The sequence below is a fragment of the Eleginops maclovinus genome, chromosome 12, assembly GCF_036324505.1.
Source record: "Eleginops maclovinus isolate JMC-PN-2008 ecotype Puerto Natales chromosome 12, JC_Emac_rtc_rv5, whole genome shotgun sequence".
In the NCBI taxonomy this organism is placed as follows: Eukaryota; Metazoa; Chordata; class Actinopteri; order Perciformes; family Eleginopidae; genus Eleginops; species Eleginops maclovinus.
The window spans coordinates 29,522,402-29,548,865 of record NC_086360.1 but is presented as its reverse complement, the minus strand read 5'-3'; the positions used below and the strand labels follow the sequence as shown (position 1 = coordinate 29,548,865).

General features: G+C 50.0%; 2 protein-coding genes across 3 annotated transcripts in view; both read right to left on the bottom strand.

The window, feature by feature from the left end:
• The window catches only part of LOC134873415 (disabled homolog 2-interacting protein-like), a 23,075-nt gene extending 14,519 nt beyond the window's left edge, over window positions 1-8,556 (bottom strand). The window contains 13 exon segments of the mRNA XM_063896998.1: window positions 1-38; window positions 145-236; window positions 419-738; window positions 832-1,045; window positions 1,149-1,385; window positions 1,489-1,633; window positions 2,555-2,699; window positions 3,744-3,952; window positions 4,250-4,521; window positions 4,655-4,827; window positions 5,362-5,506; window positions 8,001-8,072; window positions 8,413-8,556. The exon segment at window positions 1-38 is cut by the window's left edge and continues 433 nt beyond it. Of these exon segments, the coding sequence (XP_063753068.1) occupies window positions 1-38; window positions 145-236; window positions 419-738; window positions 832-1,045; window positions 1,149-1,385; window positions 1,489-1,633; window positions 2,555-2,699; window positions 3,744-3,952; window positions 4,250-4,521; window positions 4,655-4,827; window positions 5,362-5,499 (1,983 nt within the window). The 5' untranslated portion in view covers window positions 5,500-5,506; window positions 8,001-8,072; window positions 8,413-8,556.
• A 6,430-nt stretch (window positions 8,557-14,986) lies between these two features.
• Window positions 14,987-26,166, bottom strand: phf19 (PHD finger protein 19). 2 transcript variants are annotated; one of them, XM_063897001.1, is made up of 14 exons: window positions 26,018-26,166; window positions 25,029-25,206; window positions 24,787-24,868; window positions 24,593-24,700; window positions 24,409-24,503; window positions 23,262-23,410; window positions 23,063-23,158; window positions 22,622-22,811; window positions 22,385-22,452; window positions 22,153-22,290; window positions 21,760-21,820; window positions 19,462-19,547; window positions 19,264-19,344; window positions 14,987-16,115 (listed from the first exon to the last, which is right to left on the bottom strand). In XM_063897001.1, the coding sequence occupies exons 2-14, from the start codon at window positions 25,203-25,205 to the stop codon at window positions 15,833-15,835; spliced, it is 1,614 nt and encodes a 537-aa protein (XP_063753071.1). In that variant the 5' UTR covers window position 25,206; window positions 26,018-26,166; the 3' UTR covers window positions 14,987-15,832. The 2 variants fall into 2 exon arrangements, with proteins under 2 accessions (XP_063753071.1, XP_063753072.1); XM_063897002.1 differs by having other exon boundaries at window positions 19,264-19,341.
• Window positions 26,167-26,464: the final 298 nt, after the last annotated feature.

The following is a 26,464-nucleotide window of genomic DNA, read 5'->3' as shown; positions in this document are numbered from 1 at the left end:
TGAGTACGATGAGCTTGGCGCCGGGGAGCCCTGCAGGCCTACAGGAAGTGACATCATGAAGGTAGAGTCAAAACTAACAGGTGAATCAAAGTGTATTTAATCACATGATGCTTTCTGCTTCAGGTTCGCACACACAAAGGTCACCTGATGCCGGCTGGAGGCTGGACCCTTTGGTGACGAAGAACAAGTCCTTGTTCTCTGGAGTGGGGGAGGGGAGCCTGGTGAAGTCTACCAAACTACACACACACACACACACACACACACACACACACACACACACACACACACACACACACACACACACACACACACACACACACACACACACACACACACACACACACACAATGTAAATCACAGTAAAATATATCATGTAGTACAGGTGTCTCTGCTCATGCTAACAGGAAATGCTGCTCACCCCCCATCCAGTCCGACGCCGCCTTGTAGGCCGAGGGAGGGATTACAGGCCGCCAGAGGGGGGGAGAGGGGCGGTGAGAGGGGGGGAGGGGACATTGGGGGCGGGGACACCATACGCTGAGGCTCCGGAGAGGACATGACCCCAGCATACACCCCGCCTCCAGCATACGCCCCGCCTCCAGCATAAGCCCCTCCCCCAGCATACGCCCCTCCTCCAGCATACGCCCCTCCTCCAGCATACGCCCCTCCCCCAGGGTTAACCAGAGCCGCAGACACTTCTCTGAGGATCCGAGGGAGAGGACCGAGCTTCGCCAGGCACGACTGCAGACAGACAGAGAGACAAGAAGAGACAGAAAGGTGGGTTACCTGGTCTGTCAGCAGGTGGGTTACCTGGTCTGTCAGCAGGTGGGTTACCTGGTCTTTCTGCAGGTGGGTTACCTGGTCAAGCTCGCTCAGCAGGGTGTGCAGGCTGGACAGTTCCCGGCCAAGGTCGATGTACCCGTCGAAGCCGGCGGTGTGGTTCAGTCCGTCGGGGTTAGAGATCTCCTGCAGGAAGCGCTGCATGCTGCTCCACTGACGCTCCACAAAGTCGTTCATGAACAGCATGTACTCCTCTTTAGTGCCGAACCTGCACACAGGTGACACAGGTGAAGTTCCGTCACAGTAAAAGCCCTGCAGCCCTTCACAGTAAAAGCCCTGCAGCCCTTCACAGTAAAAGCCCTCCAGCTTACTTGCTGAAGTTGGCGAGGGTCTGGATGACCTTGGCGATGAGGGTGAGGGTCCGGGCAGAGCGCTCGTCGGGGAACTCCTGCATCAGGTCGAACAGCGAGGGCGACATGACGGCCGGACACAGGAAGCGCAGGAAAAGCGAGGCACTGATGAGCCGCTCGCTGATGTCTGGTCGCCCCCGGTTACTGCACTCCTGACGCCATGACGCAAACACCTCCTTCAGCTCACGGGGGAACACCCTGGGGGGGGGGGCGTTGTAATATATTTAATATGTGTATATACAGCATCGACACATCGTATGTGTGTGTGTGTGTGTGTGTGTGTGTGTGTGTGTTTGCTTGCCTGTAGGAGTCCAGGATCTTGCAGAAGGCGAGTTCGCAGCACATCCTCAGGTTAGCTTGATGCTCGGAGAGGTCAGACGTCGCACAGCGAGACGGGTCCACCTCACAGTTCTCATCAGACTCATACAGAGCTTTAATGAACTCCCCTACACACACACACACACACACACACACACACACACACACACACACACACACACCCCACACACACACACACACACACACACACACACACACACACACACACACACACACACACACACACACACACACACACACACACACAATTGAATGTAATCACAAATTCAAGCAGTATTTTCAGATTAGTAGTAGCATCAAGAGACTGAGTACACAGAGAACAGAGTACAGTGAGTACAGAGTACAGTGAGTACTGAGTACACTGAGTACAGAGTACAGTGAGTACAGAGTACAGTGAGTACACTGAGTACAATGAGTACAGAGTACAGTGAGTACAGAGTACAGTGAGTACTGAGTACAGTGAGTACAGAGTACAGTGAGTACAGTGAGTACAGAGAGTACAGAGTACTGAGTACAGTGAGTACTGAGTACACAGAGTACAGAGTACAGTGAGTACAGAGTACAGTGAGTACAGTGAGTACAGTGAGTACAGTGAGTACAGAGTACTGAGTACAGTGAGTACAGAGTACAGTGAGTACAGAGTACTGAGTACAGTGAGTACAGAGTACAGTGAGTACAGTGAGTACAGTGAGTACAGAGTACAGTGAGTACAGTGAGTACAGAGTACAGAGTACAGTGAGTACAGAGTACAGTGAGTACAGTGAGTACAGAGTACAGTGAGTACAGTGAGTACAGTGAGTACAGTGAGTACAGAGTACTGAGTACAGTGAGTACAGAGTACAGTGAGTACAGAGTACTGAGTACAGTGAGTACAGAGTACAGTGAGTACAGTGAGTACAGTGAGTACAGAGTACAGTGAGTACAGTGAGTACAAAGAGTACACAGAGTACTGAGTACAGTGAGTACAGAGTACAGTGAATACAGTGAGTACAAAGAGTACACAGAGTACTGAGTACTGAGGGCAGTACCGAGGGCGTCCTGCAGGTACTTCTGTCCGATCAGCTTCAGGTATTCTTCGATGCTCTTCGTAGCCAGAGTGTTCTCTCTGAAGATCAGCTGGTCGTTGTCACGGCAACGGTCCACCTCTGACATCATCAGGTCAGTGAGGAAGTCCTGCGTAGAGTTTTATTCAATTTGATTTAAACCCTCTCATAGGGATGGATGGATGATGGATGGATGATGGATGGATGATGGATGGATGATGGATGATGGATGGATGATGGATGGATGGATGGATGATGGATGGATGATGGATGGATGGATGGATGGATGATGGATGGATGATGGATGATGATGGATGGATGATGGATGGATGATGGATGATGGATGGATGGATGATGGATGATGGATGGATGATGGATGGATGATGGATGGATGATGGATGGATGATGGATGATGATGATGGATGATGGATGATGGATGATGATGATGGATGATGATGGATGATGGATGATGGATGATGGATGGATGATGGATGATGGATGGATGGATGGATGATGGATGATGATGATGGATGGATGGATGATGGATGGATGATGGATGGATGATGGATGATGGATGATGATGGATGATGGATGATGGATGGATGGATGATGGATGGATGGATGATGGATGGATGATGGATGATGGATGATGGATGGATGATGGATGATGGATGGATGGATGGATGATGGATGGATGATGGATGGATGATGGATGGATGGATGGATGATGGATGGATGATGGATGATGGATGGATGATGGATGGGTGGATGGATGATGGATGGATGGATGGATGGATGATGGATGGATGATGGATGGATGGATGGATGATGGATGATGGATGGATGATGGATGATGGATGGATGATGGATGATGGATGGATGATGGATGGATGATGGATGATGGATGGATGGATGATGGATGGATGGATGGATGATGGATGATGGATGGATGGATGGATGATGGATGATGGATGATGGATGATGGATGATGGATGATGGATGGATGATGGATGATGGATGGATGGATGATGGATGGATGGATGGATGATGGATGGATGATGGATGATGGATGGATGATGGATGGATGGATGGATGATGGATGGATGATGGATGGAGGTGTGTGTGTGTGTGTGTGTGTGTGTGCGTGCGCGTGCGTGTGCGTGTGTGTGTGTACCTTGGCCTTGCCGGTGCTGTGCAGGATGTGCACCAGCGCAGCAGCCAGCTCCTCCTTGGCCCTCAGGCTGATGGAGGCCTCCAGGCTGGAGCACAGCAGTAGGTAGTTGGAGCTGATGTACTCAGCGAACTCTTTGTACTGCTCCATGGGCAGGATGATGATGCTCTGATAACGGGCCTTGATACGCACCGACGGCACAGAAGACTTCCCTGCAACAGGAAACAGGAAGCACAGTTTTGGCCCTGATGTTGCGTGGGGGGGCGGGCCTTACAGGGCCTTGGAATCAGGAGTGACAGCCTTTCCGTAGTCATGTTGCAGCACAGCACATGCTCCTCACAGCTAATGATGCTATTGAGGCTAATGATGCTAATGAGGCTAACGTCAGTCATCAATAAACAGTTGTGATGTTGAAGTCAAAATAGTCGCTGCAAATAAATGTAAAACACCATCGTCACTGGGCTCTTGAAGATAAATAAAGCACGTTATTCTTTTTGTCTTCCACCCACCGCGGATGGTGCTGGGCGTGCTCACTGAATACCACTTCTCCATCAGCTGACGGCCGGTCACTGTGGCGACAGGGATGTTGACCAGCCCCACGTAGCTGCTCTTATCCTTCTTCTTCTTCCGGTCCGTGTCCTTGTACAGATGCAGCGTGACGGCGCTGACGGAGGGCAGGCTGGTGAAGTCGAAGCGCTCGCCCCAGAAAATGGTGTCCGTCTTCAGCTTACAGGACGTCCGGGCGTACAGACTGTCGTCCAGACACAGCTCGCAGAAGTACCTGCAGGCCGGGGGGGGGGCTGTTATACCTGGTTTATATACCGAGTTATACATGTTATTGTAGTATCTACACGTTGTAGACGTGTACAGTAACGGCCTCTACATGTTGTAGACATGTACGGTATTCAGTGCACCTCTTCTTGGCGGGCAGGTCTTTGGCCTCGATCACCCACACCGTCAGGACGTTCTCCAGCCTCCTGCTGTTGTCCTTGTTGGGGTGCACGGCTCTGCGCAGGTTCTCCATCCACTTGTCTCGTTCTGCAGCTGAACGGCAGGAGAAGCACTTTGTTCCTGTGGAGGTCGTGACCTGGGAGACGAAGGGTCAGAGGTCATCACCATAGAAACAGGGTTCAGGGGTCATAGTCAAGTACTCAGGAAGTGTGCTGAACGTGGAAGCAAAGGTTCGTAGTGGCCAAACAGTGGTAATATAACTTCCTGTCAGTCCGTGACGTCACTGGGCCCAAAAATACAGCCCCCAGCACAAACATTTGTATTGTCCAAATTTAAATCTTTCGGGTGTAAAAGTTGTAAAATGCTCTGAAAGATTAATCCAGAGTATTTTCCCTCTGCATTAATCTGACTGACAGAGAGCGGTCATCGAAGGCGGGGCTTAAGAGGCCTACACTGTGCTGTATGATAGGGTACTTCTGCCCAAACAGCAAGGCGTGATGGGAAATGTTTGAGCAGCAGGTTGTTTTGGCTCTAATAGGAATGAACCCCGCCTCCAAGCCTGTTTCCTATTCTTATAATACATCCATGGTCATAGTCTTGCTCTTAAAGGGAGGTGCCTAACTGTGTGTGTGTGTGTGTGTGTGTGTGTGTGTGTGTGTGTGTGTGTTGCCTCGAAGCAGTAGTCCTGTCCCAGCAGAGAGGAGTGGACTGGTTTGATGATCACTGATTGGTCCATCCTGAGCTCCAGAGACGACACACAGCCGGCGCTTAGCAACGACTCCTGGCTACCACAACGCTGCCGCCGCATCACACACCTGAAAACACAACAACAACAACAACAACCATCAGAGACGACAAGTTATCAAACCCTCCCACAGGAAGTAAACATTTGTATTCACATTCAGTGTAAACTGCCAACAGGAGAAATGTGACATGGTCTCCAGATGTTAGCATCATGGTCAGCTGGTATTTATTTCACTCAGGATCAGATACCCGTGTCCAGTCTAGAAAACGTTAAAGGACTTGGGTCTTCATGTCCTCTCCTGATGAACAGGAACCACCTGAGACCCAGCTGAGACCCAGCTCCCAGAGAGACCCCATCAACACACCTGGGTTCAATCCAGCAGAAACAAAGAGGCCCTGCGACGCCTCCCTGAGGAACTCCACAGTGCTGGACAGTAATGCATCACCACATTTATATTCAGTCTTTAAAATGAGAAGCTGCCCCCGCTGCCTCTCGGACCCTGTGTCTGAGTCTTCCTGTTTGCACAGTTCTGATATTCAAGGTGTGTCGTCTCCTCGCTGTATTGGCATTGCTCTTTCCTCCTTCACCACCTGGCTCCTGGTCGCTGAGTCCGTATAGAGGCAACCAGAAACACCCACTGCTTCAACATGAGCACATCAGACCAGCACACCATCCATGTCCAACCAGCTAAACATAGCATGGGGGGGGGGGGGGGGTCAGCTGTGACCTCTGACAGCACAGACAGACAGACAGACAGACAGACACACACACACACACACACACACACACACACACACACACACACACACACACACACACACACACACACACACACAGGTGTGTGGTACCTCTGTTAGCTGTCATTATTGTAACGAGCAGCCCACATGCTAATTCTACAGGGATGAGTGCTTTGTTTGTGTGTGTGTGTGTGTGTGTGTGTGTGTGTGTGTGTGTGTGTGTGTGTGTGTGTGTGTGTGTGTGTGTGTGTGTGTATGTGTGTGTGTGTGTGTGTGTCTTTGACTATGTATTTAACCTTTTTTAGCTAAACACGTTGGCTAACAGCATGCGATTAGCCTAACCACATGCTAACATACCAGGCTAGCAGTGTGCAGACTGAAGCTAAAAAACACACACACACACACACACACACACACACACACACACACACACACACACACACACACACACTGCTCATGCAAATCAGGTGGAGGACGCCAACCCCCTCTGTATTCACACTCTCTCACACACACACACACACACACACACACACACACACACACACACACACACACACACACACACACACACACACACACACACACACACACACACACACAGAGGACAAAGGCTGTTTCAAGACTCACAGAGCATCCTGGGGGGGTGGGGGGGTTAGGGATCCATGTCCTCCTTCAGCAGGAGGAGAGAGAAGGAAAGATGGAGGCTGATGCTGAGCGTGGAAACACTAAAGACCTGTCTCTCCTCCTCCTGTCAGTCTCTCCTTCTGTAGGTCTCTCTGCGTGTCTGTCTCTCTGCCTGTCTGTCAGTCTATCTGCCTGTTTGTCTGTTAGCTTGATGCCAACGATGCTACTCGGCTGCAGCTCTCTGTCAGCAGTGGCCCCTCCCTGCAGTGAGGCTGCCCTACTTCCTGTCTCCTCATCACATCTTCCCCTCCTCCTACCCCCCTCCTCTCCCCACCTCCTCTCCTCCCTTCCCCCTCTCCTCCTCCTCCCCTCCCCTCCTCCCTCCCCCCCCCCCTCCTCCTCTCCTCCACCCCTCCCCTCACCTCCTTGGTATTGAGGTAAACCCCTGATAAGGACTCCTCTCAGCCTCTGTGATTAAACTCTGGGGGTCGGGGTCCAGCTGTACAGTCAGGTGTTTTACCCGTGCAGTTTTAAAGAGAACTGGATCCAGCGCTGGAGCCGGGACTGGACCATCTAGTGTTATTTAAGCCCCGCCTCCTATCAACAAGCCCTGCCTCCTGTCAATAAGCCCCGCCCCCGATGACTGGAAGATGGAAGAGACGCGTTCCAGATGTTTCAGGACATTATGATTTAAATACAGAGGGTCAGGAGAACCGGCTGACTGACCCGGTGTCGTTACACCACTTGGTCACGATGAACACTCACTTCACTTCAAGGGGTCTGTTTGACAATGGAGGACTATGGATGGGGGGGGCTCCTATGTGCAGCTCAGCAGTGAAGCGTGAAGCTGAGAGGACCAGCTCCAGAGAGCAGCTGCTGGACCCTCATTCACTGAGGCTGGCCGACAGCACAGTGCTACTGCTCAGGGTCGGGTACCAGGTTCAGGGTCAGGTACAGGGTTCAGGGTCGGGTCCCGGGTTCAGGGTCGGGTACCAGGTTCAGAGTCGGGTGCCGGGTCAGGTACAGGGTTCAGGGTCAGATGCAGGGTTCAGGCTCAGGTACCAGGTTCAGGGTCAGGTAACAGGCTGGGAAACGGGCCACACTATGAACCGTGTGTGTTTGTGTGTGTGTGTGTGTGTGTGTGTGTGTGTGTGTGTGTGTGTGTGTGTGTGTGTGTGTGTGTGTGTGTGTGTGTGTGCGTACCTGCTGGTGGGGGGGTGCAGCTCGCTCCTCAGTTTGGGCTGGGAGTGAGTCCGGCGCAGAGACTGCTTCAATCTGCGGGAGAGGAAGTCCGGAGGAGACGTGAGGACACACCATCATTAAAACATATCACCGGTGTCTCTGTTGTTGTTGTTGTTGTTGTTGTTGTTGTTTATTTGATGTGCACATTGAACAGCTCTCTGAGAGCAAGAAGTGAACACAGTGTTCGAGGAGTGGAGCAGAGGATTATGGGATATTTCCACATCCTCAGACTGCTGTCACCATGGAAACAGTAGTGTGTGTGTGTGTGTGTGTGTGTGTGTGTGTGTGTGTGTGTGTGTGTGTGTGTGTGTGTGTGTGTGTGTGTGTGTGTGTGTGTGTGTGTGTGTGTGTGTGTGTGTGTGTGACTGTCTACCGTCACTCTGGTGGTGTGTGTATCCTCGGAGGCACTGGGCATGCTCAGTCTGCGGACTCCTCTCTCGGGAACATCTGGAACAGACAGAGTGCATCATGGGACAGGATGTAGTTCTTGGCTGAACATCTGTTGCCGTGGTAACTGGCTCTGGCGGTTGCCTTGGTGACCAGCGGTGGGTGGCAGTGTGTGTGACGTCACGTGATCAGCAACACGATCACGACAGATAGATGTATACTTTCATCAGACACACTTTATTTACAAATCTGAAACAATGACTTCCTGTGCACCATCCGACCTCACACACACACACACACACACACACACACACACACACACACACACACACACTTCCTACCGTCTTCAAAGTCCACCTCCGTCTGTCTGTCTCCTCTTTTCTAACCCTCCTCAGAGGGAGGAGCTGATCTTCTTTTATCAGATTATAATAATCCCCTGGTCTGGAGGTCAAATCTGACTGAGACGAGTAAACATCATCACACCCAACATTAGCCTCCTTTAGCTTAGCGGTGGTGACTTGAAGTCATGTGACCGTGCTGTAGTTCCTTTATAGCCCAACATTAGCCTCCTTTAGCTTAGCGGTGGTGACGTGAAGTCATGTGACCGTGCTGTAGTTCCTTTATAGCCCAACATTAGCCTCCTTTAGCTTAGCGGTGGTGACGTGAAGTCATGTGACCGTGCTGTAGTTCCTTTATAGCCCAACATTAGCCTCCTTTAGCTTAGCGGTGGTGACGTGAAGTCATGTGACCGTGCTGTAGTTCCTTTATAGCCCAACATTAGCCACCTTTAGCTTAGCGGTGGTGAGGTGAAGTCATGTGACCGTGCTGTAGTTCCTTTATAGCCCAACATTAGCCGCCTTTAGCTTAGCGGTGGTGACCTGAAGTCATGTGACCGTGCTGTAGTTCCTTTATAGCCCAACATTAGCCTCCTTTAGCTTAGCGGTGGTGACGTGAAGTCATGTGACCGTGCTGTAGTTCCTTTATAGCCCAACATTAGCCTCCTTTAGCTTAGCGGTGGTGATGTGAAGTCATGTGACCGTGCTGTAGTTCCTTTATAGCCCAACATTAGCCGCCTTTAGCTTAGCGGTGGTGATGTGAAGTCATGTGACCGTGCTGTAGTTCCTTTATAGCCCAACATTAGCCGCCTTTAGCTTAGCGGTGGTGAGGTGAAGTCATGTGACCGTGCTGTAGTTCCTTTATAGCCCAACATTAGCCTCCTTTAGCTTAGCGGTGGTGACTGTGAAGTCATGTGACCGTGCTGTAGTTCCTTTATAGCCCAACATTAGCCGCCTTTAGCTTAGCGGTGGTGACGTGAAGTCATGTGACCGTGCTGTAGTTCCTTTATAGCCCAACATTAGCCGCCTTTAGCTTAGCGGTGGTGATGTGAAGTCATGTGACCGTGCTGTATTTCCTTTATAGCCCAACATTAGCCGCCTTTAGCTTAGCGGTGGTGACGTGAAGTCATGTGACCGTGCTGTAGTTCCTTTATAGCCCAACATTAGCCGCCTTTAGCTTAGCGGTGGTGACGTGAAGTCATGTGACCGTGCTGTAGTTCCTTTATAGCCCATTAGCCGCCTTAGCTTAGCGGTGGTGAGGTGAAGTCATGTGACCGTGCTGTAGTTCCTCTATAGCCCAACATTAGCCTCCTTTAGCTTAGCGGTGGTGAGGTGAAGTCATGTGACCGTGCTGTAGTTCCTCTATAGCCCAACATTAGCCGCCTTTAGCTTAGCGGTGGTGACGTGAAGTCATGTGACCGTGCTGTAGTTCCTCTATAGCCCAACATTAGCCTCCTTTAGCTTAGCGGTGGTGACGTGAAGTCATTATTATGATTGATATTTTATGCATTACTTCCTGCTCACCTTTATGGGCGGAGCCAGGTGGTGCGGATGTCACCTGGAGGCTGTATCTTAGCAACCAGACAGCACAGGTGTCCCCCTTCTGCGCCAGTAGAAGAGGGACACCTGGAACCACAGAAGAACATTAGTATATATCAACTTTTTTTTTTGCTTTACTTTTCGTTGATTAAACTTGACTTTAGTTCATAATGAGTGGTATTTCTTTATTGTGTGTTTTGGTTTGTAGATGTGGCCACTTGTGTACCTCCAGGTGTGGCAGCACCGGGTTAGGGATCCATGTCCTCCTTCAGCAGGAGGAGAGAGAAGGAAAGATGGAGGCTGATGCTGAGCGTGGAAACACTAAAGACCTGTCTCTCCTCCTCCTGTCAGTCTCTCCTTCTGTAGGTCTCTCTGCCTGTCTGTCTCTCTGCCTGTCTGTCAGTCTATCTGCCTGTTTGTCTGTTAGCTTGATGCCAACGATGCTACTCGGCTGCAGCTCTCTGTCAGCAGTGGCCCCTCCCTGCAGTGAGGCTGCCCTACTTCCTGTCTCCTCATCACATCTTCCCCTCCTCCTACCCCCCTCCTCTCCCCACCTCCTCTCCTCCCTTCCCCCTCTCCTCCTCCTCCCCTCCCCTCCTCCCTCCCCCCCCCCCCCCTCCTCCTCTCCTCCACCCCTCCCCTCACCTCCTTGGTATTGAGGTAAACCCCTGATAAGGACTCCTCTCAGCCTCTGTGATTAAACTCTGGGGGTCGGGGTCCAGCTGTACAGTCAGGTGTTTTACCCGTGCAGTTTTAAAGAGAACTGGATCCAGCGCTGGAGCCGGGACTGGACCATCTAGTGTTATTTAAGCCCCGCCTCCTATCAACAAGCCCTGCCTCCTGTCAATAAGCCCCGCCCCCGATGACTGGAAGATGGAAGAGACGCGTTCCAGATGTTTCAGGACATTATGATTTAAATACAGAGGGTCAGGAGAACCGGCTGACTGACCCGGTGTCGTTACACCACTTGGTCACGATGAACACTCACTTCACTTCAAGGGGTCTGTTTGACAATGGAGGGCTATGGATGGGGGGGGCTCCTATGTGCAGCTCAGCAGTGAAGCGTGAAGCTGAGAGGACCAGCTCCAGAGAGCAGCTGCTGGACCCTCATTCACTGAGGCTGGCCGACAGCACAGTGCTACTGCTCAGGGTCGGGTACCAGGTTCAGGGTCAGGTACAGGGTTCAGGGTCGGGTCCCGGGTTCAGGGTCGGGTACCAGGTTCAGAGTCGGGTGCCGGGTCAGGTACAGGGTTCAGGGTCAGCAGCAGCAGCTGAGCTTCTGACAGTATGCAGAACATCCTGCTCCACTCCGCAGGACCCGCCCTCCGGCCCACCGACAGCCAATGGATGGAGCTACTCTTCATCTCTGTGACATCATCACAACGACACTGTGACATCAGCACAACGACACTGTGACATCATCACAACGACACTGTGACATCATCACAATGACACTGTGACATGAGAGGATGTGATACGTTGGATCCAGCAGTCATCAACTCACCAATCACATCCATCCAGCCCATCTGCTGACACCTGGACAGGTGCTTCACCAGATCCTCCATGGAGAGAGCACAGATCTTTACCTGACTCCCTCTACCTGTCTCTCTCTGACCTCCTGACTCTCTCTACCTGTCTCTCTCTGACCTCCTGACTCTCTCTACCTGTATCTCTCTGACCTCCTGACTCCCTCTACCTGTCTCTCTCTGACCTCCTGACTCTCTCTACCTGTCTCTCTCTGACCTCCTGACTCTCTCTACCTGTATCTCTCTGACCTCCTGACTCTCTCTACCTGTCTCTCTCTGACCTCCTGACTCTCTCTACCTGTCTCTATCTGACCTCCTGACTCTCTCTACCTGTCTCTCTCTGACCTCCTGACTCTCTCTCTACCTGTCTCTCTCTGACCTCCTGACTCTCTCTACCTGTCTCTCTCTGACCTCCTGACTCTCTCTACCTGTCTCTCTCTGACCTCCTGACTCTCTCTACCTGTATCTCTGACCTCCTGACTCTCTCTACCTGTCTCTCTCTGACCTCCTGACTCTCTCTACCTGTATCTCTCTGACCTCCTGACTCTCTCTCTACCTGTCTCTCTCTGACCTCCTGACTCTCTCTACCTGTCTCTCTCTGACCTCCTGACTCTCTCTACCTGTCTCTCTCTGACCTCCTGACTATCTCTCTACCTGTCTCTCTCTGACCTCCTGACTCTCTCTACCTGTCTCTCTCTGACCTCCTGACTCTCTCTACCTGTCTCTCTCTGACCTCCTGACTCTCTCTCTACCTGTATCTCTCTGACCTCCTGACTCTCTACCTGTCTCTCTCTGACCTCCTGACTCTCTCTCTACCTGTCTCTCTCTGACCTCCTGACTCTCTCTACCTGTATCTCTCTGACCTCCTGACTCTCTCTACCTGTATCTCTCTGACCTCCTGACTCTCTCTACCTGTATCTCTCTGACCTCCTGACTCTCTCTCTACCTGTCTCTCTCTGACCTCCTGACTCTCTCTACCTGTCTCTCTCTGACCTCCTGACTCTCTCTCTACCTGTCTCTCTCTGACCTCCTGACTCTCTCTACCTGTATCTCTCTGACCTCCTGACTCTCTACCTGTCTCTCTCTGACCTCCTGACTCTCTCTCTACCTGTCTCTCTCTGACCTCCTGACTCTCTCTACCTGTATCTCTCTGACCTCCTGACTCTCTCTACCTGTATCTCTCTGACCTCCTGACTCTCTCTACCTGTATCTCTCTGACCTCCTGACTCTCTCTCTACCTGTCTGTCTCTACCTGTCTCTCTCTGACCTCCTGACTCTCTCTACCTGTATCTCTCTGACCTCCTGACTCTCTCTCTACCTGTCTCTCTCTACCTGTCTCTCTCTGACCTCCTGACTGTCTCTCTACATGTCTTCCGCTCTACCTGTCTCTTTCTGACCTCCTGACTCTCTACCTGTCTCTCTCTGACCTCCTGACTCTCTCTCTACCTGTCTCTCTCTGACCTCCTGACTCTCTCTACCTGTCTCTCTCTGACCTCCTCTCTCTCTACCTGTCTCTCTGACCTCCTGACTGTCTCTCTACATGTCTCCCTCTCTACCTGTCTCTTTCTGACCCCCTGACTCTCTCTACCTGTCTCTCTCTGACCTCCTGACTCTCTCTCTCTACCTGTCTCTCTGACCTCCTGACTCTCTCTACCTGTCTCTCTCTGACCTCCTGACTCTCTCTACCTGTCTCTCTCTGACCTCCTGACTCTCTCTCTACCTGTCTCTCTCTCACCTCCTGACTCTCTCTACCTGTATCTCTCTGACCTCCTGACTCTCTCTCTACCTGTCTCTCTCTGACCTCCTGACTGTCTCTCTACCTGTATCTCTCTGACCTCCTGACTCTCTCTCTACCTGTCTCTCTCTACCTGTCTCTTTCTGACCCCCTGACTCTCTCTACCTGTCTCTCTCTGACCTCCTGACTCTCTCTCTCTACCTGTCTCTTTCTGACCCCCTGACTCTCTCTGACCTCCTGACTCTCTCTCTACCTGTCTCTCTGACCTCCTGACTCTCTCTACCTGTCTCTCTCTGACCTCCTGACTCTCTCTACCTGTCTCTCTCTGACCTTCTGACTGTCTGTCTGTACCTGTCTCTCTCTGACCTCCTGACTCTCTCTACCTGTCTCTCTCTGACCTCTTGTCTCTCTCTACCTGTCTCTCTCTGACCTTCTGACTGTCTGTCTGTACCTGTCTCTCTCTGACCTCCTGACTCTCTCTACCTGTCTCTCTCTGACCTCCTGACTCTCTGTACCTGTCTCTCTCTGACCTTCTGACTGTCTGTCTGTACCTGTCTCTCTCTGACCTCCTGACTCTCTCTACCTGTCTCTCTCTGACCTCCTGTCTCTCTCTACCTGTCTCTCTCTGACCTTCTGACTGTCTGTCTGTACCTGTCTCTCTCTGACCTCCTGACTCTCTCTACCTGTCTCTCTCTGACCTCCTGACTCTCTCTACCTGTCTCTCTCTGACCTCCTGACTGTCTCTCTACCTGTCTCTCTCTAACCTCCTGACTCTCTCTACCTGTCTCTCTGACCTTCTGACTGTCTGTCTCTACCTGTCTCTCTCTGACCTCCTGACTCTCTCTACCTGTCTCTCTGACCTCCTGACTCTCTCTCTCTACCTGTCTCTCTGACCTCCTGTCTTGTCTCTTCCCTGTCTCTCTCTCTCTCTCTCTCTGACCTCCTGTCTTGTCTCTTCCCTGTCTCTCTCTCTCTCTCTCTGACCTCCTGTCTTGTCTCTTCCCTGTCTCTCTCTCTCTCTCTGACCTCCTGTCTTGTCTCTTCCATGTCTCTCTCTCTCTCTCTCTAACCTCCTGTCTCTTTCTCTACCTGTCTTGTCTCTTCCCTGTCTCTCTCTCTCTGACCTCCTGTCTTGTCTCTTCCCTGTCTCTCTCTCTCTCTCTCTGACCTCCTGTCTTGTCTCTTCCATGTCTCTCTCTCTCTCTCTCTGACCTCCTGTCTCTTTCTCTACCTGTCTTGTCTCTTCCCTGTCTCTCTCTCTCTCTCTCTCTCTGACCTCCTGTCTGTCTCCCTGCAGAACCCTGTTCGTCTCCGGTGTTTTTGAGTCTTGCATTTACTTTAAAACTATTAACAGATTACCTGCTGTCGCACTCTCATTGCCCGCCCCGCCCCGCCCCCCCCCACACACACACACACAGTCAAAGGTCAAATATGTTTTCTTTATTCAGAGAACTGGCAGCTGATTGGTCTACATAACAGTCACATGATCGAAACAACCGTCCAATGAGAGGGGAGCGTGGTTACCATGGCAGCCAGGTTTAAAGTGACACAGTGACATTTTAACGTCTCAGAGACTGTTAGCACTGTTAGCATTCCTCATTCAAACCAATGCCTGAAGCTAACCTCGATGATGATCGATCACTCGATGATGTCGGTCTGATGTTTGCATAGATAACAGGTGCAGTGCACTCTGGGTAATATGGAGTCTCATATTCAGGGGCTGACAGGAAGTTCAGATGCAGCTTCCTGTCAAGAGAGGACTGCAGAGATCAAATGGTCTCACCTGATGATTACCTGCACAGGTAGAGCATGGTGAGGCTGTTGGGGGGGGGGGGTTCTGACTGTTTAACAAGTCAGGAGACAACAACAAACTGATTGACACATAATATTAACAACTACTGACTCTGTGTGTGTGTGTGTGTGTGTGTGTGTTCTTTGGCTACAGTTAGTCTTCAGTTGTTCTAACATGACGCTGAGTAACACTGAAGCACAACATCAATATAACATGTTACCGTAACACAGTGTGTGTCACATACAAAAGTCAGCGTAGCATAAAGCATTCAGAAATCAAGTGTGACGAAGCATGACTCAGCGTTTCACTAACCATGACAGAGCGTTCCTGACCAGGTGACGGCTTACACTGACCACCAGATAAACCAAGGGTAACGTGGAGATGAAGCCCTGTGTGACAACTGCATACCTGTCGACAGGTACGCAGGGTAACTTGGAACACATAATATCTGCACAGGAGGAAGCTGGTCATGTGACGCCCTAATAAGGAGTGGTGCCCTCCCACTGCAGCAGGTAGTGCGTGGCCCCCCCGGCGGTGACCCGGCGGGCCAGGACCTGGTAGCGCTCGCCGCTGCTTAGCCGTCCCGCCCCCCCGAAGTACGAGGAGATGGAGGAGTGCAGGGGGGGGCAGTCCGACAGGAAGTGGGCTGCAGATTCCTGCTCCTCCTGCAGCCCGGGAGGATCCTCCCCAGCTTCACTGCGATTGGCCCACTGGCTGTAGCTGTTGCTAGGCAACTTCCTCTTTCTGCTGCCCAGCCCCCCTCTGAGGACACACAAAGGTCAAAAGGTCAGAGAGACACCAATCAGGTCAGTGCTAGTGAGTCAGACAGTCAGTCAGTCCTTTAGTGAGTCACTGGTTCCCTTAGTCAGTCAGTCCTTTAGTGAACCTGGGTCCCCCGCATGGGGATCAAACCACAGTATATGGCCGCCTGCTCTACCCACTGAGCTATACGACAGCCGCCGTGTCTCAATTCAACGGCCACATCTTTCGGAGGAGAGTAAACCGCTTGCGTCACTTCCCCCGAGAGAAGGCTGTCCCAATTTTAAAAAAGACAAAACCTCCCTGAATGCGGCCCACTTTTCCTGGATTTGGAGGATACACCTGATGTATCCTCCGCGGTCTACCATATCCCAGGATGCAATGCGTACTAAGGCTGTCAAACTTGCTCAAAAAGGACATTCTAATATTCCCTCTAAAAAAATACAGATATTCGAACCATTCGAATATCTGTATTTTTGCATTACGTCAATAACAGGACAAACTAATACGAGACATAACTACTTGTATAGGTCGTTTATTTAAGTTTGAACATATTTGACAACATATTACTTACAGAAAAATAAGTAAATGAACTAATGGCCAAGACCGCAGACCTAACTCTCGCTCGCTCACAGTACGGTAAGATCACGTTCTCTGCTGCGGTCGAGTTGGCCTCTGCACTTTCTGCCCTCTTCCACGTAGGCCTAAGTCAACTTTCAGCAGTGACGCTGTGCCAGACAGTGCAACTCCTGTGACCTGTCCCTGACCCCTCAGGCAGCACGCACACTCGCAAAGCAAACAGCCGCGGGTGTGTTTTTCCACATTCGATGTATGTAGTCTCTACTTTAAAGAGTCCTCTCCTGCTGATGTTCAGGTGTATATCAGTATGTAGAGTCTCTACTTTAAAGAGTCCTCTCCTGCTGATGTTCAGGTGTATATCAGTATGTAGCGTCTCTACTTTAAAGAGTCCTCTCCTGCTGATGTTCAGGTGTATATCAGTATGTAGAGTCTCTACTTTAAAGAGTCCTCTCCTGCTGATGTTCAGGTGTATATCAGTATGTAGAGTCTCTACTTTAAAGAGTCCTCTCCTGCTGATGTTCAGGTGTATATCAGTATGTAGTGTCTCTACTTTAAAGAGTCCTCTCCTGCTGATGTTCAGGTGTATATCAGTATGTAGAGTCTCTACTTTAAAGAGTCCTCTCCTGCTGATGTTCAGGTGTATATCAGTATGTAGAGTCTCTACTTTAAAGAGTCCTCTCCTGCTGATGTTCAGGTGTATATCAGTATGTAGTGTCTCTACTTTAAAGAGTCCTCTCCTGCTGATGTTCAGGTGTATATTAGTATGTAGTGTCTCTACTTTAAAGAGTCCTCTCCTGCTGATGTTCAGGTGTATATCAGTATGAAGTGTCTCTACTTTAAAGAGTCCTCTCCTGCTGATGTTCAGGTGTATATCAGTATGTAGAGTCTCTACTTTAAAGAGTCCTCTCCTGCTGATGTTCAGGTGTATATCAGTATGTAGTGTCTCTACTTTAAAGAGTCCTCTCCTGCTGATGTTCAGGTGTATATCAGTATGTAGAGTCTCTACTTTAAAGAGTCCTCTCCTGCTGATGTTCAGGTGTATATCAGTATGTAGTCTCTACTTTAAAGAGTCCTCTCCTGCTGATGTTCAGGTGTATATCAGTATGTAGAGTCTCTACTTTAAAGAGTCCTCTCCTGCTGATGTTCAGGTGTATATCAGTATGTAGTGTCTCTACTTTAAAGAGTCCTCTCCTGCTGATGTTCAGGTGTATATCAGTATGTAGTGTTTCTACTTTAAAGAGTCCTCTCCTGCTGATGTTCAGGTGTATATCAGTATGTAGTGTCTCTACTTTAAAGAGTCCTCTCCTGCTGATGTTCAGGTGTATAATAATAGAAGACATGAAGCTGCAGAGATGGATCCCTCTGTCAGAGATACAGGTCTCCTAATAGAAGACATGAAGCTGCAGACAGATGGATCCCTCTGTCAGAGATACAGGTCTCCTAATAGAAGACATGAAGCTGCACAGATGGATCCCTCTGTCAGAGATACAGGTCTCCTAATAGAAGACATGAAGCTGCACAGATGGATCCCTCTGTCAGAGATACAGGTCTCCTAATAGAAGACATGAAGCTGCACAGATGGATCCCTCTGTCAGAGATACAGGTCTCCTAATAGAAGACATGAAGCTGCAGACAGATGGATCCCTCTGTCAGAGATACAGGTCTCCTAATAGAAGACATGAAGCTGCAGACAGATGGATCCCTCTGTCAGAGATACAGGTCTCCTAATAGAAGACATGAAGCTGCAGAGATGTATCCCTCTGTCAGAGATACAGGTCTCCTAATAGAAGACATGAAGCTGCAGAGATGTATCCCTCTGTCAGAGATACAGGTCTCCTAATAGAAGACATGAAGCTGCAGACAGATGGATCCCTCTGTCAGAGATACAGGTCTCCTAATAGAAGACATGAAGCTGCAGACAGATGGATATATTCTGACCTCTACTCTGAGATCAGAGGAAGGAATAGTAAATGTTAAATACTTTGCTTATTTCACTTCCTCAGGTCTGAACCATTATTCACAACATGAAGTCTAACAGTGGAATAGTAGGATATCTGTGGGTCATTGAACAGTCTCACATTCAGTTTAATTATAGATATAGGTTTAGGGGAAGAAGGAGGATATTACAGTTTCAAACCACAGCTGGATAATAACATTAGAAACTAATATTAAGAATCAATCTATACAAGATGCTTTTGTTGATTAGTTAAACAAACATATTTGTATGATTCCAGAAAGACTAAGACTTGTTTTAAACAGGAAATGATTAAATGACACCAGCTATATATACATCATTTCCTTGTTAACTCACTAATTACTGGAGGCCAAAGGAACAGCTTCATCTGTGTTCTATTTATTTCATCGCCTGCAGTAATCTCCAATAAATGCTTCTACAGAAAAAGGAGTAAAGTGTCTGGATCCTCTTCAGCTGAGGTGTGCTCGTTAAGTAATTTGCTATCAGGATTCTGGAGCGCAACGGAACAGCTTCTATCGCGTGATGTAAACAGGAAGTGCTCCGTAGAAAGGAGGTGCTCCGTAAACGAGGGTCCAGCCTAGTGAGTCAGTTAGTTACCTGATCTGAGAGCAGCTGCTGGTAGCAGAGCCAGAGGTGGAGGTGGAGTCCTGGTCGATACTGACCGCTGTGCTGGAGCTGCTGGGAGACATCAGGAGAAATGGTTATAATGAATAAAGATGTGTAGTTTATGATGTCTCGACTCTCCGAGTAAAGAGGAGTAGTTAGCTGCGCCTCGCTGCAAGTAAATCACCTCACCTCTTGAGGCTGTGCAGCTCATCCAGGGTGAAATCGAAGATGTTGGCCATGTGTTGAGGGGAGGACCAGCTGCAGGAGAGATCCGTCTGAAACACATGAAGAAGAAACTGATATGGTTTGTGTCTCGTGTTCTTCATCTGCCTCAATGACTACCGCCCAGTTGCACTCACCTCCACCATCATGAAGTGCTTTGAGCGGTTAGTCAAACCTTTATCACCTCCTCCCTCCCTGACTCACTGGACCCCCTGCAGTTTGCCTACAGGGCAAACAGGTCCACGGATGATGCCATCTCCCTCACCCTCCACACTGCCCTCTCCCACCTGGACCAGAGGAACACTTATGTGAGAATGCTGTTCATTGACTACAGTTCAGCATTCAACACCATTGTGCCCTCCAAGCTCATCATTAAGCTCAGGGACCTTGGGCTCAACAGCGCCCTCTGTGACTGGATCATGAGCTTCCTAACGGGCAGATCCCAGGCAGTGCGGATGGGGAACATCACATCCTCCACCTTGACCCTCAAAACCGGAGCCCCTCAGGGTTGTGCGCTCAGCCCTCTCCTCTACTCCCTGTTCACGCACGACTGCGTGGCCACACACAGCTCCAACACCATCATCAAGTTTGCTGACGACACGACCGTCATCGGCCTGATCACAGACGGCGACGAGACGGCGTACAGAGAGGAGATCAGAGCCCTGACATCTTGGTGCCAGGACAACAACCTCCATCTCAACGTCAGCAAAACAAAGGAGCTGATTGTGGACTACAGGAAGAGGCAGAGAGAGGCACACACACCCATCACCATCGACGGGACTCCTGTGGAGAGAGTCAGCAGCTTCAGGTTCCTCGGGGTAAACATCAGTGAGGACCTGACATGGACACATCACACCAGGGTCATATCCAAGACGGCTCGACAGCGGCTCTTCTTCCTCCGCAGGCTGCGGAAGTTCAACATGGACTCCAGGATACTCTGCGACTTCTACAGGTGCACCATCGAGAGTATCCTGACTGGCTGCATCACCGCCTGGTATGGCAGTTGCACCGTAAGACTCTACAGAGGGTGGTGAAAACTGCTCAGCACATCACCAGGACGGAGCTGCCATCCATGGAGGACCTCTACACCCAGCGGTGTAGGAAGAAGGCCGGTAGGATATTAAAGGACCCCCATCACCCCAGCACCAATCTGTTCTGTCTGCTGCCGTCTGGCAGACGGTACCGCAGCATGCGGACCAAGACCACCAGACTCAGAGACAGTTTTATACCACAGGCTATAAGACTGCTGAACTCCTGAGCTGTGTGAATGTCTACTCTCATCTGTTATAGTACACACATACACATACAGTGGGGAGAACAAGTATTTGATACACTGCCGATTTTGCAGGTTTTCCCACTTACAAAGCATGTAGAGGTCTGGCATTTTTATCATAGGTACTCTTCAGCTGTGAGAGACGGAATGTAAAACAAAAATCCAGAAAATCACATCGTATGATTTTTAAAGAGTTCATTTGCATTTTATTGCTGACAGAAGTATTTATATAATACATGTCACATCTTTACTTCCTTGCTGTTGTTATTGTATACATGTCACATCTTTACTTCCTTGCTGTTGTTATTGTATACATGTCACATCTTTACTTCCTTGCTGTTGTTATTGTATACATGTCACATCTTTACTTCCTTGCTGTTGTTATTGTATACATGTCACATCTTTACTTCCTTGCTGTTGTTATTGTATATACTTTCTTGTCTAATTTTTGCACTATTTTATTTATCTTATTTGCACTGTGCATGTAGAGTTGTTGGAGGAGCCTGGGATATAAGATTTTCATTTTGTATCTGCTGTGCATATGACAAATAAAACCTTTGAACCTTCTCCTAACCTCTACCCCCTGACTTCTGAGCGAGATGTCACAGGGAACAGTGGTTCGGAGACTTCAGAAGGACTTTGGGACCCCACTGAATCTGTACATGTATTACGCAGTAGTATAGATGCCTCGTATTTCCCCTCTGATCAGCTGACTAAGGGAGGAGCTAACCCAGAGCCCCTGTTGAGAGCTGATCCCAGTACCAACCATCCCTTACCTACAGCTGACTGATTCAGCTCACCTATAGCTTATATACTGTACCTCCCCTCTAAGGAGGGGCCCAGCCTTTCATAGATTTCAGTGAGACAAGTCTGGACCCCTCCCTAGAGAACAGCTGTTAGTAAGCTGCCAGTGAGTCACTCCACCCCGTCAGGACGCTTCCTGAGAGGCTGACGATTCCCAGGAAACCCACGAAGAAGAAACGCACACTTACATTAGGGATGGCGTCCTCCAGCAGCCACTTAGCCTTCCTCTTCCTCCTCTCAGCTGAGGCACTACACACACACACACACACACACACACACACACACACACACACACACACACACACACACACACACACACACACACACACACACACACACACACACACACACACACACACACACACACACACACACACACACACACACACACACACACACACACACACACACACACACACACACACACACACACACACACACACACACACACACACACACACACACACACACACACACACACACACACACACACACACACACACACACACACACACACAGTCATTTCTGAGCTAACTACCAGCACATCTGTTATGCTCCAGCAGCCCGTGTGTTACTCTCACCTGTACCTGGCCACGCCCCTCCCCCCCACAGTGTTTTGAGCGCGCTCAGGAAAGAGTTTGGAGGGTGGGGTGGGGGGTACTCTGGTCCTGAGGCGGAAGATGCATTTCCTCTTCTTTATCTCCTTCCCACACAGGAACCTGAACACACACACACATATGAATATGTTGTGTGTGTGTGTGTGTGTGTGTGTGTGTGTGTGTGTGTGTGTGTGTGTGTGTGTGTGTGTGTTACCTGCTCTTGTATCTGTTCAGAGCCTCCAGCAGGTGCTGCCCCCTCTCTGCAGGAGGGGTGTTGGACAGCTGCAGACAGACAGGTTATTAGACTGGGTACAGAAACATATGTAGTGTGTGTGTGTGTGTGTGTGTGTGTGTGTGTGTGTGTGTGTGTGTGTGTGTGTGTGTGTGTGTGTGTGTGTGTGTGTGTGTGTGTGTGTGTGTGTGTGGACTCGGGGGCTCAGTCGGCTCCTACCTTCCCCAGCTGCAGGTGGTCCCAGTGCTGGTTGATGAAGACCAGGATCTCCTCCAGCTCAAAGTACTTCTTCTTGCTGCTGAGGGACAGGTTGTAGAGGACCAGCTGGACCAGGTCCACCCAGCGGAGGGGGAGGCGCCGCACACACTCTGAGCCGCCCCCACACACCGCACACAGGAACAGGTAGAACCTACACAAACACACACACACAACATGTTCCCGACTGCAAACCAGTTCTGGCTTTCCACGGAAACTGGTTTACATCACGGGAACCGAGACCCAGATCCATCAGAGCTCAGATCAACCGAAGCAGAACCAGTTCAGCTGCTGGACCACACAACCCGTCTCCCTTTCTTCTCCATCCTCTCTCTTTCCCTCTTTCCCTCTCACCCATCTCCCTCCCATCCTCTCACCTGTCTCCCTCCCACCCCCTCCTCTCACCTGTCTCCAAACAGCATGTCCCCCTGCAGACACTGGGTACAGGCCTCATGGAACCACTGCTGACACCTGAAGCACTGCAGCATCCTCAGGGACCACCTGGGGGGACAGGAGAGAGAGACAGGGCAGAGAGAGACAGGTGAGACAGGGGAGAGAGAGACAGAAGAGAAAGAGACAGGTGAGACAGGTGTGCAGGGCTCACTCTCCGGGCCCTCCGCAGTAGCAGTAGCACTGCTGCTGGTTGGAGCGGTGCTGGGAGTCCCAGTCCAGAGAATCCAGAGAGTACAGCAGCACCTGTTTCATGGCCCCCAGGGCCCGGGCCAGGGGCCCCTTCTTCAGAGCGCCTCCTTTCTGAGGGGAGACAGGAGTCAGAGAGAAGAGTGCTGTGTGTGTGAGTGAATATGTGAGTGTGTGTGAGTGTGAGTGTGAGTGAGTATGTGAGTGTGTATGTGTGAGTGAGTGAGTGAGTGAGTGAGTGAGTGAGTGAGTATGTGTGTGTGAGAGTGAGTGAGTGAGTGAGTATGTGTGTGTGAGAGTGAGTGAGTGAGTATGTGTGTGTGAGAGTGAGTGAGTGAATATGTGAGTGAGTGAGTGAGTATGTGTGTGAGTGAGTGAGTGAGTATGTGTGTGAGAGTGAGTATGTGTGTGAGTATGTGTGTGAGTGAGTGAGTATGTGTGTGTGAGAGTGAGTGAGTGAGTGAGTATGTGTGTGAGTGTGTGTGAGAGTGAGTGAGTGAGTATGTGTGTGTGAGAGTGAGTATGTGTGTGAGTGAGTATGTGTGTGAGTGAGTGAGTATGTGTGTGTGAGTGAGTGAGTGAGTGAGTATGTGTGAGTGAGTGAGTGAGTGAGTATGTGTGAGAGTGAGTGAGTATGTGTGTGAGTGAGTGAGTGAGTGAGTGAGTGAGAGAGTGAGTGAGTGACTGAGTGAGTGAGTGACTGAGTATGTGTGTGTGAGAGAGTGAGTATGTGTGAGTGAGTGACTGAGTGAGTGAGTGACTGAGTGACTGAGTGACTGAGTATGTGTGTGTGAGAGAGTGAGTATGTGTGAGTGAGTGACTGAGTGAGTGAGTGAGTGAGTGACTGAGTATGTGTGTGTGAGAGAGTGAGTATGTGTGAGTGAGTGAGTGAGAGAGTGAGTGACTGAGTGACTGAGTATGTGTGTGTGAGAGAGTGAGTATGTGTGAGTGAGTGAGTGAGTGAGTGAGTGAGTGAGTGTGAGTGAGTATGTGTGTGTGAGAGTGAGTGTGAGTGTGAGTGAGTGAGTGAGTGAGTGAGTGAGTGAGTGAGTGAGTGAGTGAGTGAGTGAGTGAGTGAGTGAGTGAGTGAGTGAGTGAGTGAGTGAGTGTACCCGGACAGCCAGGGCGAAGACACAGCGTCTACAGAACCAGGGCGGGGGAGTGCTGTCCCCCCCCACAGGAGGGACATGGCACTGCTGGTGGAAGCCTGAAGGACAGACAGACAGACGGGTGAATTGTTTATTTATATATGTATTTATTTAAATATTCTCTAAAAACACCGCCTGTCTCACTGACCGATGCCACACTTCCCACAGATGAGGATCCTGTTTTCTGATTGGCTGTCAGAGTGTGTCTCCGCCTCGTGACACACAGAGCAGCGAGGCTCCTCCCCTGGCACGCCAGCTGAAATGTGATTGGACAAAGAGTGTGACTGACAGCCAGAGGGAAGAGTATATCCCTGTCTGTGTTTCTGCCCGTCTGTCTCTCACCATGTTGGATGTCCTTCCAGAGGACCCAGAACTTCGAGTTGTCCTCAAACGTGACGAAGCAGCTCTGCCGGGGCGGGCTCACCTGCCAATAACAGCGCAGAGACTTACAACAGCCAATGACAGCACAGACACTTACAACAGCCAATCACAGCACAGAGACTTACAACAGCCAATCACAGAACAGAGAACTTACAGCCAATCACAGCACAGAGACTTACAGCCACCAATCAGGAGCGACTTACCCTCTGTATCTTGCCCAGGTAGTAGAGCCCATCCGACCAATGACAGAGGACGAACTGTCCAACACTCAGACTAGACTCTGCACCCTCCATCAGGTCCCGCCCCCTCTGACAGGCCACGCCCCCAGGAGACACCTGAGGCTCCAGGTCACAGAACGCTCCAATCAGGTCCTCCAGCATCCTGCAGACAGAGAGGTGGAGAGGCAGGCACACAGACACTCTGTGAGTCAGACTTCCAGTGAGACAGGTTGACAGAGAGACAGGCTGTCAGAGAGACAGGATGTGATTCATTCCTGAACTGTCTGGGGGATTTTGACACATCAGGGCATGTTCAGTGCATCCTCCAATCAGAACACAGATACCTGTATCTAGAGTCTGTGATATCCACCTCTACTAACTACCTACAAACTCTGAGGTGATCTCCACTAACTGACCCAGCATTATCCCCCCCCCACCCCCCAAACCTCTCCGGGTCCCTGTCAGATATCTAACCCGGGTTATACTGTCTGCTACTTCAGTCAAATTCATCTAAATGTACTTAAAGTAGCGACAGTAAAAGTAGTCATTGTCTGATTGGTCCATTTCAGAATAATATCTCTGATATGTTTTATAATGATTGATCAGTAAAGTGTTCTCAGAGCTGGTAAAGGTGCAGCTAGTTCTAATGGCTTTGTATACTGCAGGGTAGCTGCTGGATTTACTGCAGGTGAACTACAGTCTGATTTAAGGGAGATTATATTTACCATCAGTAATCCAGATCTGCCTAGCAACTACAGGTACTGAATACATGTAGTGGGGAGTAGAAATACAAAGTAGCATCACATCAAATACTCAAGTAAAGTACAAGTACCTCAGAAGTGTACTTGAGTAAATGTACTTCAGTACTTGAGTACTCGAGTACATGTACTTCATTACTCCCCTCCTGTCTCTCCCTCAGTTGGCTGCTCCGCGAAACTAACGGTGTTTCAGTTAAAGTAGAGAATAAATCTTACGTTCTCCGGCGTGTCCTCCGGTCCCCGAGCCGCAAGTACGCAGGCAGGCAGGCAGGCAGACGGACGGACGAACGGACAGACAGACTCACCCGTTCTGTCTCTCGCTCTGATTTCGTGGCGCTAAACTTCAAACCTCCCTCATCGCCATTTTTTCACTTTTCCCGCGAATCACAGGACGTTTGACGTCACCGCCGTCTTCACTGTCGTCATCACGTCGCCCGCTCAGAACTCCGTTCACTCCTGTTTTTATTTATTAAACAGCAAACATGAGCATCTTACATTTTGTACACAAAGAAGGTGACATCATAAACATATAAAGTGATATAAAATTACATAGAGTGAATATTTCAGATTAAATCTTTCTTTAACAAATACACAATCAGGTTTAAAGTTGATGGTCTGGAGTCAGACCATCTCTCTTTATGGATGTGATATTTCCATTTCAAA

What these genes read in the sequence shown, in the direction of transcription:
- phf19 (XM_063897001.1), bottom strand. Translation starts at nt 25,205, where the DNA reads ATGCTGGAGGACCTGATTGGAGCGTTCTGTGACCTGGAGCCTCAGGTG. An exon ending in ACCTGGGCAAGATACAGAGG is followed by an intron (nt 24,869 to 25,028) that starts GTAAGTCGCTCC and finishes TGTTATTGGCAG; the next exon opens with GTGAGCCCGCCCCGGCAGAG. An exon ending in CTGAACAGATACAAGAGCAG is followed by an intron (nt 22,291 to 22,384) that starts GTAACACACACA and finishes GTGTGTGTTCAG; the next exon opens with GTTCCTGTGTGGGAAGGAGA.